Source organism: Brassica oleracea, chromosome C8 (assembly GCF_000695525.1).
Source record: "Brassica oleracea var. oleracea cultivar TO1000 chromosome C8, BOL, whole genome shotgun sequence".
NCBI lineage: Eukaryota > Viridiplantae > Streptophyta > Magnoliopsida > Brassicales > Brassicaceae > Brassica > Brassica oleracea.
Genome location: NC_027755.1, coordinates 29,780,916 through 29,797,754, shown reverse-complemented (window position 1 = coordinate 29,797,754; position 16,839 = coordinate 29,780,916). Strand labels below are relative to the sequence as shown.

General features: G+C 31.7%; 1 protein-coding gene across 1 annotated transcript; it reads right to left on the bottom strand.

The window, feature by feature from the left end:
• Nucleotides 1-876: 876 nt before the first annotated feature.
• Nucleotides 877-2,864, bottom strand: LOC106308132 (dof zinc finger protein DOF3.6-like). Its single transcript, XM_013745261.1, has 2 exons — nt 2,682-2,864; nt 877-2,130 (listed from the first exon to the last, which is right to left on the bottom strand). The coding sequence occupies exons 1-2, from the start codon at nt 2,733-2,735 to the stop codon at nt 1,183-1,185; spliced, it is 1,002 nt and encodes a 333-aa protein (XP_013600715.1). The 5' UTR covers nt 2,736-2,864; the 3' UTR covers nt 877-1,182.
• Nucleotides 2,865-16,839: the final 13,975 nt, after the last annotated feature.

Below are 16,839 nucleotides of genomic sequence, written 5' to 3'. Positions count from 1 at the left end.
TGTTTAATTTATTTAATAGTTTAAAATTAAACAAATATGATAGAAGATACACTATTTTTTATTAAATCTTTATTATTCAAAATCATTAATTGTCATATATACTTTAGCCACATTAGGCAATTCCGTAAATTTTATTTAAGGAAAAAATAAAGTACATTAATGATGAATTTATTGTTAGTTTAATTAAAAGCTTATTATATAATTAGATGGACCAACATATCTCTCTAATGATTCTAAGAATCATTTTAGTGATGACATGTGGCTACAAAAAGAAGTTGTAATGCTTCTCAAATAATATATAGGGGATCACAAAAAAGTTTATATAGATTTTGCATGTATTGGTAAGGTGACTTTTAAGTCATATATTATATATAGAAAGGGGTTTATAGAAAAATGTCTAAGAAAATCTTTGAACTTGCCTCATATTCAGCGGCTACAGCTTACAGCATTGATGTTTATGACGAACCGGATTAGCAGTTTTTCGGTAAGATGAAGTAGAATCTGGGAAAATAGTGAAAAGAAAACTAAAATATAATTTTATTTTTATTGTATTAAGTGTGTATATGGGAATAGTCTTCTCTTAGCATATCTATATTCGACATAATATGTTTTTTTGGTCATGAAATTTGGCTTAATTACGTTTGACATATATTACATGATTTATTTTTTTTGAATTATACAGGGGTATCTTGATCCCACAGAAGTGTTCCAGACTAGTCACGTGTTACCACGTGTCGGTTCTCTGTCCCACACGATGCCGAAATGTTAATTCCCTAGTAGCTGGAACTCAAACCCTAATGACTTCATCTTATTGGCTTTTGCCCTCAAATTAATCACCAACGTGCCACAAGACATGCTCTATATACATCTCATAAAGGGTTTATAAGAAATTGAGAATTCAACGGATTATTCAATCACACACATAAAAAAGTTTCCACTACAACTCCTTAATTCGTACAGAACCCACACTTCTATTTATATAGCCAATAACACCAATTTTGATAAACATACTCACACTTTAAATATCTTCTAAAAGACCGAAAACATAATACTATAGCCATACCTCTCCTCTCTTCTAAATATCTTCCATGGTCTGATTTCTCCTCAGTAATATATAGCTCTCATGACAAGCGATCCATGTATAACCCAACCAACAAAATAATCATCAAGAGTGCTGCATACTTAGAATGAGAGATGGCCTGTTGAGTTGTTGGAGGTGAAACCAGTCCATGAACTACTAATGTTGCTACTACTTCCCCAACATGTGTATCCATCATTCTCCTCCACTGGTTTTATGTTAATATTCCCCAAAAAGTTTCTAGATAAGTTATTCACTCCGTTCCCACCCCGATCATTCTCTTCGGCCTTCACATATCTAGCTTGTGCGGTCTGATCTACCCTTGAAGCCATATCCGTCAAGGGTTTATACCTTAGCTGATTGGAATGATCACTACTCTCTTGCCGAGGAATAGCATGGCTAACACCTTCATTGCCTTCTAGTGATGGATACATCACATTTGAAGATTCCTCCAACCCTTTCGTGTTGATCAGGAAAGGGGATTGCTGAACTTGTTGCATTGAAGATATTCTCCATGGATCCAAGATCCCACCACTAGAACTCATCCCGCTCATATTGTAATCTCCAAGGCTTTGGAAAGGAGGCAATATGGGAAAGTTGGAATCAAACCCTGGCAGTTGCCCATAGCTAAGAAACTTGCTAGGGCTTGAGTATCTTGTGTGACAAGAAAGCGATGAACTAGTATTATTGTTATCAGCCGAAACCACGACCGTAGATTTGGGTTTGCTTCTCTTGTTCCTCCTAAAGCCGCCTCCAACAGGAACATTCCTCAGTGCACCGCCACGTGTCCAATAACGGCGACATGTCTTGCAGAAATGGCGAGGCTGAGTAAGGTTGTAGTTATTGAAGTAACAGAACTTAGTATTGGTGGATTCACACCTAGGGCACTTTAGAGCTGCTTCAGGCAATGGGATTTTCGCGATCCGAGCACGTTCTACCATTGAATTCTCCCTGGTTTGGCTCGAACCAGCCCGAGAACCCGGCGGTGATGAGAAATGTGATAAAGGGTTCTGGTCAGATGTGACACGGTCTAGCTGTTGTGTGTTTCCTTGCTGCATATTAACATAATACTTAGGTTTTAGGAACAGCTGAAACGTTTTTTTTTTAAAGAAACAATTCGAGCTTGAAACATCGATCGCGGAAAAAGAATATATACAAAGCAAATTATTCTAAAGATGTGCTGATATATAACAGCTTTTCATCAAAGCTGCAGAAAGAAGATGGATTAGTAACTCAAGTTAAAGTTGTGGTAATTTTTATATTATATTTTTTTGTTTAATCCAGTGTCTGAAAAAGAAAAAAGGTGAATGCTAAGCAGAGATTAAAAAAAATCCATCCTTAATAGTTTTAATTGGAAAAACAGCCAAATAAATCATCATTATATATTTCATGGTATATTCGAGAAGATAAGAAAACTAAGGAATATCTATAAGGATATACGGGCCTCCACGAAGAAGAAGAAGAAGAAGAAGAAGAAGAAGAAGAAGAAGAAGAAGAGGCAAGCAATTTTGTCAAAGCAAACCCTTATTTTTTTATATAAGTGATCGAACTTGGAGCAGTATAGAACGGATCAAGAACATATAGTATCATATATATTTATTACCTGCTGCCAGTTGTGTGAATCGAACTGATTCACTGGAAGAGAGGAGAAAACCATATCTGAATTTAGCTATAAAAGCTTTCTTCTAAGGTAAGACTTTGCAGATATGGTGGAAAATCACATCACTTAAGAGAGAGGTGATCTATAGAAAGACAGAGAGAGAGAAGGGAGGAGCTGAATGAGAGATAAAAAGAAGAGATGACGTTTCCTTATTTAATTTATTTTGTATTTTTTTCCCCTTTCCTTTAAATTTCCATTATTCTCTTACCCTCTTTGTTTCTTTTTGTTTTCATCAAAACCTTCTTATTTCTTGTTAACCTTTTTGGAATTAAGTGTCAATTTAAACATCTAGATGTGCTTATCTTTCCAAGTGTATCATCTATATGTGCGTCATTGTTTCTTGGTTGTATCAATGTTATATGATCAACTATGAATTGTTTCACACATCATATATACTAAGTTGTAGTTGTAATTTGGCATGCGGCTTAAGCAAGTAGAATCTTAATATGTTTATACATTTTATTGTTTGAACATGATATTGTGAAATTTACTTAAATTTTATGTGTGACCATAGCTTTTTTCCCAACAACATATTTGGTTCGAATCTGGGTGGTGACACTTACACGATACTAGCATACACCATTAAATTATTAATATCACATTATGTGCTTAAAATTTCTAGAATGTACTATTAATATTCTGTCATTTATATCAAAACCCAAATTCGAACATATTAAATTGATAATACGATTGCTTGTATTTGTTATACAAAGACTAATATCTAAATTTATCTCAAATGACTTAGTTTCATTCAAAAATATATTACTTATGACTTATGAATTTGCAGTGATTAGTACAGAATGTGTCTATCCAACTAAGAATATGTAGTCCCTATATATACAATTTGATCAAACTTCACTACGACATTTGATTGAAGAAACAAAAAAGTATATGATATATGTACATGTATTCTACTATTCTGTATATTCCTTGTCAATCAATGAGCAAAAGACAAGTGAAATCTAAGTTGGTAGCCTGGTAGATAACTCACTCCCCTTCCAATGCGATCCCGATTACTATAAGTGGATGTATTATAAATTTTTCTTAGGAAGAAAGAAAATTATAGTATTTCATGAGAAAGGATATTTCTTGGATTCACATAATGTAAAGTAGATGTATATATTTTATAGAGAAACGATAAGGACAGAGTTTTCTTAGCATGTAAGCTTTTTTGCATACGTTTACAGTGGTTCCAAAAAAGAGATGTGAAGAGCGAGAATGGCCATGCAGAGAGAGAAACCCTAGGTACCTCCTTTCCTTTTTATATTAAAAAGGTCAAGAACAACGAGGGAGGAGAATAATTAGATTAGTTAAAAAATCAAAAAGATTTTGAATTGATAAAGAAATAAATAAAGGTGTGGTAGTGGGGTGGTCTTTGGTGGAGTTGTCATAATCGAGTGTAGCTTTTGTTTTCCTCGAGTAGGACCCAAGTTTCATTTTTCATAGTATTATTATCGTTGCTATTCTTAACATTATTGTCATTGTGGTTTTTGTCATATGAATATAAACATGTAGTAACCTCTGCAAGGAGAGCTTTGTAGGTTCCAAAATTTTGGTTTAAGAATGATGTTTAAGAGGTTACTACAAAGCTCTCAAAATATGTAGTAACCTCTGCATGAATTTTCGTAATTTCCTCAAAATCTCTAGTACTTCTACCGAAGAAGATTTGAAAGAGAATGTTTAGATTTGTGTTTTTATGCATGCTCTTACATTGTATATTTCAAATTGCTATTAATTAAAAAATTAGAATATATTAATTAAAAGAAGTGAGATGTCTAGTGTTGGTTAAAAAAAGATGTTAGCAGAGAATATAGGTGATATTTAGAAGATCTTATATATATAAAGTTGAGTCGTCCTCTGCGCACAGCCCTCCACCTCATCATCTCGAATGGGGCTTTTTGTGACACCTGTTGACATTCTATTGTATTTTTTTAAAAAAATTTCCAGTTCGATTGGGCCATTGGCTTTTGTGTGCATAATTTATTTCGGCTTCCTTAAAGAATATTTAATCCACTCGGCCCACATCTATTAGGGTTGATCTGCCTCCTTCTTCTTCTTGCCTGCGAAGCTTGCCGACGCACAAAGTAAAGACGATGGCTGTTTGCTAACCGTAACGGCTCGAGAAACCTTCAATCCGTCATTTATTTACTCTCACTTTAAGATTTCAATCCACCTCTTCGTTTCAACTGTAACCCCCTGAATCTGCATCTATCCTATAAATAGCGGACCTTACTAGCATGCAAAGTCCAATTCACACAAAATCCAAACGCAAACCGTTTCCAAACGATTCCGATGGCGAATTCATACACTCTCCTTGCCGATTTGAGAGCCGGCCGATGCTCCAACACCGCCGAGGTCCGTCTGTTGCCGCTTAAATTTTCATCTAGATAGTGTATGAAAGCATGATGAAACTCTCAGTTGAGAAACTCCATATTACATGTTTACAAAAAGTCTATGGAGCGCTCGAGGATTCCATCGCCGTTGGTCTGGTTGGTCTCACTAAGGCCAACAGTGAATTCAAGGTCTTATATATTCTCCTCATCTTGAGAAACTTCATATTATTTTGAATATTATGATCTATGCGTGTTATTGATTCATGATCTTTATACATTAGGATTTATATATTGTGATCGGCAAGGCATCAAAGTATATTTAATCTCCTCCCAAAGAACGTCATGTTTGCAGTCCTCTGCAATTTCAAAACTAGGATATAATTCAAGAACTACTAATAACTACGATGCGGTTGTCTTTCTGGCAGATATATTCTCGGGGGCATCTGTACTACAACCACAAGCAGATGGTGTTTACAACATCCATGCATTGTCAAAGAGATTATCCAAAACTCGCACTTGGTTATAAGCTTCTTTGCTTCTCTGTAAGTTTCCCTCTGAACAAGATCCTATAAATGTATTTTCATTTTGACAAACACATGTACGTACAAGTAGAAATGAAGGTGTTGATCATAGTCATTCACAGCACGTTAAGGGAAGGTGATCCTACGTTCATAGAAGAGCTTTTAAATTACTCTCAGAGAAGACACATTTTCAAGATTTTGAAACTCAAACTTCAAAGACGATACAAGTCCTCTTGGTAAACTAAATCATTCCCTATAAATATGCATGTATCTCATCATCTCTTGATTTATCATATTTTCTCTCATGCAGCCTGGTATTGCTCTGCTTGGGATAGAACATACGCGCTCTTTCTCGAAGAGCGGCATAAATGTTATCATGTTTTAAAATATGATATAGAGGCAGAGCGTTTGGTAAGAGCTTAAGGTGCAACTTCCAAGGTGATAACAATCCCGGATATGATATACCTGGAGCGTGTATGTTGATCACACTATTATATGGTTCATGTGCAGGGGATGATAACAATCATGAATATGATATACCTGGAGCTGGGCCTGTTTCATTAAAACCTTTGAAAAATTGGTCCAAAATAGTCACAGCTACCTCCGCTGGGATGGCTTCTTCTTGAGATACAGAAAGATCAACAGCCTCTGACAATGTCATCCATGTTGAATTTGTGTATGGTGCATTATCAAAAAGCCACGCAATGCTTAGCTTCCAAGCTTAGGAATGGGCAAGACCAAAGCTGACAATTGCTCATTCCTAGGATTTTATCTACTCTTACGCTCAAATAAATTGACTAGGATTACGTTTTGTTCTTGAATCATGTCATTGTTGGTCTTTTATCTTCACATTTTTAATAAATAACACCTCCTGACTTTTCTTACGGGGTTTCCGAGTTAATTCGAGACTTTTTCAAAAACACAAGGAGCTTAACATGACTCCGTATCTACGGAAGTTTAGCCAATCTCAATATCTAAGGAGCTTAGTACCTTCAGTGAAAAATATACTTTCAATGATAATTAAATTTGTAACTACTTAACGGGCTCCACAAAAAAACAATATGTCTGATCAACTCAACTGATCACAGGAATGTCATGATCAATTTTTTTTTTGGTAAAAAATGTCAGGGTCAGTTGCTTACCATTTCCTCTCACCTCGACTGAATTGCCGAGTTGCCTCTCCGGTTATGTTATGTCAAAGTATTGACTAGCTTGAAAGTTTGAATTATTGTGGTCTCTCCTTTAAAGTGTCTGTCCGGCTACGTACATAGTATTTTTTTTGCGTAACCGAGTTTTCCTACATTAAGCTAACATTATCGACTGGTTGACAAAAAAAAAAGGAAACTAACATTATCGGCTATAAAGTTTTGTTCAGGCTACTTCCAAGCAGTAACATTTAATTCTTGGGTTTATTATCCCTGAGCAGCAGTTAAAGAAAAAACCAGCCACAACTTAGCACAGTACGTTACATTACCTTAACAAATTATTCCCAACAGTTTGTAAACGTCTGCACTACAACAAATAAAACAACTTGCGAGACTTCTTGATATCTACCATCTCAGCACAGATACACTAATTTTTTTCTTTATGAATAATAATACGATTATGGTCATTGTTCAAAATTGATTATATATATATATATGCACTTTTATATATATATATATATATATATATATATATATAGATGGTGCAATTACTGAATTACATCAAAATAGATGTAAGAACGAAGTGGAACCAAAAGTTTGGTTGAAAAGACAAATTTTCAAACACCCGTGAAAGTTATGAATTAGTTCTAAAACTAAAATAAAATTTTAATTGGTTGTCTATTTAATAATATTTAAACGAAAAACTTATATGAGTGAGATAAAAGTTTATTTAGTCTGTAATTTTTAGTGATTTAATTGTAAGGTTTTTTGAAGTAGAAAATATTATAACATTTAAACCGTTGTTTTTTAGAAAAGAAAACATTAAGTAAGGTTGTAGATTTAAAGGATGAGAATCCATTATATTATTTAGAAACTAATTAAAACAAAGTTATAAAAAGTTGTAAGTGAGATGAAACATTTTGATAGTCCAGTCAATAAAACACCGTAACTAAAATGTAATTAAATTTTGTTCATTTTGCTCATCATTTTATATATATTTTTCAATAACAAAAATATAAAAATTTGGATACTGAAATTCGAAGACAAAACAATGAACAATTAAAACAATTAAAATAACTAAAACAATAAATATTATATATATACTTATAATTTTATAATAAATTATATTATCAATATATTAAAATAAACATACAAAATATATAATTACAATTAAAATTTAAATATAACCCACCTCTAGTAAAACTATAAAAATTGGTTTAATGTCAGTTTTATTTTCATTGATACATAGTGTTCTACATGACTCATTTTAAATAACTTATTTTATCTAAGACAATCAAATAACTTTACATATTGCATTTAAAATATTTATACTCAAATTATTCTTATTGTATTTTTATAACGTTTTTATATATAGTTTATACATGGTCGAATTTATTGCCTAATATATACACACATGCATATTATTTCTGTATTGTAACTAGAGTAAATCCATATCTTATGGAAGCAAATTTATATCCCTAATTAAGAATCATATAGAATGGATGCAGGAGAAGAAAATATAATTAAAATGTGCTGGTTTGGGTAATCTGGAACACAAAACTAAGACCAAGGGAAGCATAATCCAGCATATCAAATCATGATGATTCGAAAAGAATGTTTTTTTTTTTCTTTGTGAGCCATGCACACCCTAATATAGCCGATAAAATCGATCAATATATATTATATAGACTGGGAAAGAAAAAAAAGACTTCGCCTTATGGTACGTTAGATTAGAAAAGACGGACATGATGTAGGAAGGTGTCCCTTTTTTTTATCACTGGTACGAAGGTGTCCCAGTCCGCGATTTCTAAAAGAAAGATCTGCGGTCCAAATTTGATATCAGACCTTCTTTTTAATGGAAAATTTGATATCAGACCTTCTTTTTAATGGACCATACCATGAGGAATTACAACAGCAAACATTGTTACTAGTATTTTTTTTTTTTTATCAAACAACATGCATTATTTTAGAAGAGTTTACACGCCAACTAGGGATATGGTTACAACCAAAGAGAAAGCTGATTTTGCCACTGGATCAGCCTCTCCATTAAAGTTTTGAAAAATGAAAGTACAAGAGATAATATCAAAGTAAGACAAGTAGTTATAGATATCAAACATAATACCGAAAAGTTCCAGCTGAGATCCACCATTCTTCAATAGCAAACATTGTTACTATATAATTCATATCTAGTGATAACATACATAATTTATCAATATAAAGCTAAGAAGAAAAAGTTCGTACTATTTCGTAAACTATACGTAGTGAGAGGAGTGACTTTATTCAATCCGCACTACGCAAGGTTCTTAAACTCAATGAACATAAATCTTAGTATCTTAAGTTCTTACTTAGCAGCAGATAAACCATCGTCTACATGGTTTTAGATTGTCGTGTTCATGAGTTTTCCACCAGTTAAGTGATTAATACCCCACCACTTATATATATGTTATTAGATAATAGATAGTAATCCCCAGTTACATGACACAAGGCTTTGATGAAGCATATATTAAGCTAGTTTTAGAAATTCGCAGCTAGAACTATTGGCAAAGAAAAAAAAACTATTGGCAAAGAAAAAAATTTATCATTTGCTGATTTTTTTAAAAACATTCGAAGCAAGTATTACTTCCACTAAGAGGCGAGACTTTCCAATTATTCTTTGATCCTCTTCAACGCATGTTAGATTAGACGATAACCAAGCAATTTCAGCAAAAATCGAGCAAATGATCAGCCATTTAAACATCATCCAGTCAACTATCTTTGTCAGTCTTTAACTCTTTCCGTATCAACTAAGAAATATTTAACCAAGACGATCAGAAGAACCTCCAATTGATTTAAATGACTTGGAAAATTAGTTGCATGAACTTGAAGACATAAAGAAGAATATAATGCTCGGAGGGGAATATATATGATTGAAATTTCTTAGTAATATATGATTGTCGTTTCTTTCATTAAAGTCATGTAGTGGATTTATCTCAAATGTTTGTATATAGACTCCACGTTTCGGTGGAATTTAAAACATAACTTTTGTCATCATCAAAGCGTATAGTTTGATGTAGAAACAACATATCAATTATACAAGAACATAATTAGACATGTGAGCTGTTTTAGAGGATGTCGTTTTAAAAATATTATCATTGAATTTCTTTTTATTAATTGATTTGTTGGGTTATAGATAATACCATGCTAAGAAATAATGTTTTCAGCAGGGCATCATTAATCTGCCTTCAAAAGTGTAATAACTTTTCTCAGAAAACAAATTAAGGATGTAATTAACAATTTAACAACAAAATAAGTGGTATCATAGTAGCAATCTCTTGGGGCTTGGTGTATACCCACATTAGTCATGGGTTCGATTCCTCCTGAGAACTAAATTATCGCCACTTGGACAGTCTGAACTTGGACTTCGGCTCAAGTGGTTTACATGGTGGATCGTAACAGATGATCGGTTCGAAAGATATTTCAAACTCGGGTCAGGCAGTGTGGTAACCAGTCCACCCTATAGTAATAAGTGCATTCTTTCTGATAGCGACCGGATCAGCACGATAAGGTTTATATCGTTTATCAAAAAAACGTAGCTACTTAGCAAATACGGAAGAATATCATCAGCTCTAAGCATACTTCTGATTTCTTTGGTGAAACTGCTAAAGTTTTTAAAATTTTCTAGGATTTTAACTTAAAATCTATTAACCTTTTTAGTATTTTCTAAGGAGCACTACTCTTTTATTTCCTATAGAAATTTCTAGTATTAATTAGAAGAAGTTAGTCTTTATAGAAATGTAGGATTTTCTCTTATATGTACTATACATCTTATGAGCCCATATCCAATAAAGCAGCACCTTCTTTCCAGCTTTTTCTTTTAGTAAACTTGAGATTGAACAGAAACGAAGCTCTCGTGAAGAAGACGATAAAGTCTCGAGAGGATTTGGAAATGAATATTATTTCTGTTAATCGTAAATGTTGATGTACACAGTGTTTATATACAAGAGTAAACCATCCGGTACAAGCCGGTTCTAACTAAACCATAATCTAAAGTATAAACCACATCATGATACTTAATATTTTCTGCATTCATATTCCATGCACATCTACACATAATATGGGCATGTTTGTTTTTCCATCCAAATGAGCCATCTAGATGAAGATGAGAGTTTTGTTTGTTTAGGCACTAAAAGTGTAACTCATCCAGAAGGATCATCCGAATGATTTTAACTCATCCAGAAGGATCATCCGAATGATTTTCAGAAATTTAGACTTAATTTTAAAGTCCATCCAGCTGAACCAATTTGGATCATTCGAATGGAGATGGTTCATTCAAAATGGTATAATGTCTATTATGCCCTTAATATAATTCACAAATTACAAACCTAAACATAATATCATTTTGTCACATACGAAAACTGACAAAACCACAAAAACGTGTTTTCCGGCGAAAACCTAAAAACTAATTTTTCACGTCAAAACCCCAAAACGCATTTTCCCGCCAAAATTGGAAAAACGTGTTTTTACGTCAAATTTGCAAAAACGTGTTTTCATGCGAAAATCAGAAAAACATGTTTTCACGCCAAAACCCCAAAACGCATTTTCCGCTAAAACACAAAAACACGTTTTCCCGCCAAAATCGCAAAAACGTATTTTCCCGCTTTTCCCGCCATAATGTGTTTTCCCGCAAAAATTGCAAAAACGCGTTTTCACTCCAAAACCCCAAAAACGTGTTTTCCCGCAAAAATCGCAAAACGCGTTTTCCCGTCAAAATTGCAAAATATCGTTTTCCGTCAAAATGAAAAATCTTATTTTCTCGCCAAAACCGATTTTTTTTGTTTTCCTGCCAAAATAAAAAAAACGTGTTTTCCCACCAAAACCGAAAATCTCATTTTCCCGCAAAAACTACAAAAATTTGTTTTCCCGACAAAATCGCAAAATCTCGTTTTCCGTCCAAAATCGAAAAATCTCGTTTTCCCGCCAAAACTGCAAAAACGCTTTTTCCGTCTAAATCGCAAAATCTCATTTTCCGGCAAAAATCGAAAAATCCCGTTTTCCCGCCAAAACCGCAAAAACGCGTTTTCCCGCCAAAATCGCAAAATCTTGTTTTCCGGCCAAAATCGCAAAAACCGTTTTCCCTCCAAAACTGAAATCCTCGTTTTCCCGCCAAAACCGCAAAAACGCGTTTTCCCGCCAAAATCGCAAAATCTTGTTTTCCGGCCAAAATCGCAAAAACCGTTTTCCCTCCAAAACTGAAATCCTCGTTTTCCCGCCAAAACCGCAAAAACGCGTTTTCCCGCCAAAATCGCAAAATCTTGTTTTCCGGCCAAAATCGAAAAAACCGTTTTCCCGCCAGAATCGCAAAAACGCGTTTTAACGCCAAAACCGCAAAATCTTGTTTTCCAGCCAAAATCGAAAAAATCTTTTTTCCCGCCAAAACCGAAAAAAACCCGTTTTCCCGCCAAAACCGCAAAAACTCGTTTTCCCGCCAAAATCGCAAAATCTTGTTTTCCGGCCAAAATCGAAAAAACTTTTTTCCCGCCAAATTCTAAAATCTCGTTTTCACGCCAAAACCGCAAAAACGTGTTTTACCGCCAAAACCGCAAAATCTTGTTTTCCGGCCAAAATCGAAAAAATCCTTTTTCTCGCCAAAACCGAAAAAACCCGTTTCCCGCCAAATCCGAAAAATCTCGTTTTCCCGCCAAAACCGCAAAAACATTTTTTCCCGCCTAACCCGCAAAATCTCGTTTTCTGGCCAAAATCGAAAAGTGTGTTTTCCCGCTAAAACAAAAAAATCTTGTTTTCCCCCATAACCGCAAAAAAACTCGTTATTTTTGAAATAATTCTAATGTAAATATATTAGATTAAATAATTAAATATAATATAGTTAAAATTAATATCAAATATATGATTAAATCAACACAAGGGTATTTTGATAATTTGTTTACTAAACTCATTTAGATAAAAATGAAAATAAAAAAACAAACATAAGATTCATTTAGATGATTCATCTATATGAGCTATTTGGATGGACAAACAAACAATCACAAAAATCTGAATGGATCATCTAAATAGATCATACAAATGAATCATCTAGATAGAGATGACAAATGGTGAAACAAACAACCCCTATATAGTATAACTGATACAAATATGTCCTCACGTACTTGATCTTAGTTTCGAAGATTTTTGAAGTGGGAAATTTTGATATATAGCATCAGGTGGAAATCGTTGCTACGTGCCATTATTTAGTCCGTAAATGATTCCTAGATTCCAACAATGCGCGTTTCCATTTTATAAGAAAAGCTGCAAATTTTATTAGTTTTTAGTTTAATAGGTTGCAGTATTTGATATACCATACTCTGGCACACGGGTTTGTTAGTATATACGGCTTTAAGTGTTTCTGTTCTTGACCTTGTGTTGCCACTTGTATACCTATTTTAAAGTTAAGGCTTTGAATGTGAAACAGGCCAGATGCAGAATAATTGCAGGTCATTTATAATGCAGATTAGACTGCATTTTTTTTTGCCATTCAGCATTATAATTGCAAAACAAGATAAAATTATAAAATAACAAAAAATCTGCATGCAGATCTATGATAGTGTAAAATTATTGATCTGCATAGACAAGAAGAAAATTGGTTGGATTGCATGCAGATTACCAATACATGTATAGATTAAGTAAATAAATTGAAAGACACAATAAAAAAAAATTAAACAGACATTACCCAAACCAAAACGATTGCTGTCAAATTGGAGCTCCGATTGTCACGTACAAATATATGATCGGAAAAGTAACACTCTTTTTTTTGTAATATGCAATTAAGCTTTTTTGTTTTTTCAAAAAAAAAAATTATTTATGTAAAGAATAATATATAATATTTAGATATATATATATATATATATATATTATACTTTTTTTTATTTTTATTTTTGTCAATAACTAACATAAATAAAAAAATTAATATTTGTTTACAAAAACTATTTCTTAGTTCATAGTTTTTATATTAATTAGTTTGATGAACTCATGTATGCTATTTGATAATTTGTATTTTAATTTCTTAGTTATATTTATAATTCTAAAGTTATTTTTAAATGATTTAATAGTTGTAAAAAATGAAATATCGAATAATTTCTTAGTTCTATTTATATTTTGCTTTTCTTTTTTCTTTTTTTTTTCTAACATTGCTTTTTGTAACATTATTTTTTATTCTAAAATAATTTATTTCTTTTGATTAAAAATAAGTTGGACACATGTATTCATTCTTTATTTTATTTTATAAATTATTCATGAAAATTTTTAATTATAAATTATGTTTGTAATAGTTAAAAATGCATGTATTTTTTATTTTTGTTTAATTATTCTTTTTAAATTTTCAGGTTATTTTATATATCTACATCCATTCAAATGAAGAAAATCAAATTATGTTTTGATTTTTTTATGTTTCAATGAATGATGAAAATTTATATGTTACAAATAACTTAAAGTTTATGACAATAATATTCAATAAAAATTTTATTCTTTTCCAATATTTTTATTTTTAATTAAACTAAAAGTTTGTTTTATGTATTTAACTTTCATTATTTTAAAACTTTATAATATTTAATTAAATATGATGATTCGGTAAATTAGTCTTATCGGCCAGATATTCATTTGTTCAACATAATCTCATGATATGCATTTGTTCTGCTTGATCTGCGTTTTTGTTTGATCTGCATTTTCTGAACTGTGTTACCCATTCGAAGCCTGACTCGTAGATCTAAGTAAAATATTTTTTTCTTTAAATTGAGTTACATTAATGATCAAGTTTTCATCAAAAAAAATAATGATCAAGTTGTTGTAGATTGGATAAATTTTACGCTGGAAAGTGAAGTTCTTTTCAGAAGAATGTTGTACATATTGGTCATTTAAACTTCTTCACGCTTTGTCAATAGAGATTTATATATACTGATGTTTGATTAATTGACATCATTGAACATTATGCAGTTTAATTGCGTGTTGCCTTCTTGATATATTTGTAAATAATCGTATATTTTTTTATATATATAGTGTAATCAATCTATATCTATCTAATTATGAATCGCCTGTATTTATTATTTTCAATTAGCTTTTATTTTATTTATGCTTTTTCAAAGATTCAAATACTTAACCACATGAGCTTCCATCTTCACTTTACCATGATACATATAAACTCACACCTATACTAGTTATTACCATAGTCTACATGCAATTAAAATGCAGCGTCTCTTGTATGTATAGATTAAAGATATTTAACTTAATTTTGAGCATGAATTAATTTCTTTTGAGTAATCTCATTATTAAGATTTTTTTTCTTCTGTTAATCTATGGTCGATGTGATGGTAATTGATGAAAATGTGGCACATGAGATTATAGGTGAAATCAGATTCGAAGCTTCAAGAATGAAGAAATTAAGTAGTGTAGCTCATGGATTACCAGCAGAATTTGTAGACACGAGAAAATACTCTGCATTGTATTCGCTACATTGTACATTAGTTGGAATCAAATAATTAGTATTATTTCTAGATAAAAAATTTTCAGAAGAAGAAGTGTTGATTTAATACGAGAAAACTTTATACAATGTGCTTTGAAACTAGATGTTGGATTGACAAGAAAAGTTGATAGTCTGATCCAACATATATTTTTTTTTTCGATCCAATATTTTTCATCCCTGGTTTTTTATTTTTGTTGTATATTTTACTTATTTATCTACTTATAAGTTGATATCTTTGACAGTCTTTAAATCTCCGTTTTTAACTTTAATATCGTTTATTTTTGTTCGATATACTAGTCTTTGTGATGACATTCAGTCATAGTACATACATGATAGCAGAAATATATTATTAGCATATTTATGCCAGTCTGAGTCTTAAATCGCTGAAATGAGAAGCAAAAACTTCAAAAATCACTTATAAATTGGTATCCAAAATCATTGTAACAACATAAACTGTGGAAAAGTCACTTGAAACACAACCAAAATAGTGATATTCACTGAAATAGAAATAACATCCAAAAAGATTTGCATTCTTGTTTTCTGCAACATTGACTAACTACTTCTCCATCAATCGATACTCAAATCTCTATTGTGCACAACTTTTGCATAAGTTTGATGTTGGATAACTTACATGTCTTGATATAGTGGTATTCAAAGTAAACAAAAATGTAGGATAATAAAAAAAAGATGTTGGATAATGATATAAAAATTACTTATCATGATAGATCAATTTTTAATCTTTTCTTTGTGCTCTGTCAATAACTTTGGCTAGAAAAACGTTATGAGAAGAAAAGTAGTCTTATAGTAGTACTCAAAAAAACAATATAGAATATAACATTTCATTCTCTAAATACTTTCAAATCATGAAACGCTTCAAAAATGACACCAAAATTTGTGTTGGGTTGATGTTTTTTCAACGTCTTCAACACAATTGATATGTAGTGATACAATGAAAGCAAGAAGACAAATCAAAACCATAAACCCTTAATAAATTTTTCATCGTGGACCTACCTTGATAAAATGAAAACCAAGAACAACACACTGGAAACATTAAACTATGTTATTAAATCTTTTGAATCATGAAAGTTGGAGTTTATGATTTCTTTTCTGAAAAAAATCCTTTAAAATCCTTTGCCTTAAAGAAATTAATGAAAATTTTCAACATCAAGAAAACAAACATAAACAAAGAAAGTGAAAATGTCATCATTTGTAACATAGATTATTGTTTTACCGTTTGAAGTTACATGATAAATCATGAGATGTTCTTTTCTATGTTTATGTTGGTTTGAATAATCATGAAATCTTTTAAAAAATTTACCACAAAAAAATTAACAAAAAAGTTCAACACCAAGAAAACAAACATAAACAAAAAAGTGGAAAATATAATGTTTTAAAATTGTAGAATGATTTTTTACCAGCTAAAGTTACATGATAAATCATGACATGTATATGTATCATCGTTCAAATTATTTTGATTTAAATAATAGCTACAATAGTATTCAAAACATAAAAACCACGTGTCATGCTCCAAATTAGTTTGATTTAATTAAGTTTTTAATATATAGAAGTTAGTTATAGCAAACATTATACTAAAGAGACAAGTTTAAGTTGATT

Coding starts and splice junctions, on each gene's coding strand:
- LOC106308132 (XM_013745261.1), bottom strand. CDS start 2,735: ATGGTTTTCTCCTCTCTTCCAGTGAATCAGTTCGATTCACACAACTGG. Junction 2,131..2,681: donor ATTCACACAACTGGCAGCAG/GTAATAAATATA, acceptor GTTAATATGCAG/CAAGGAAACACACAACAGCT.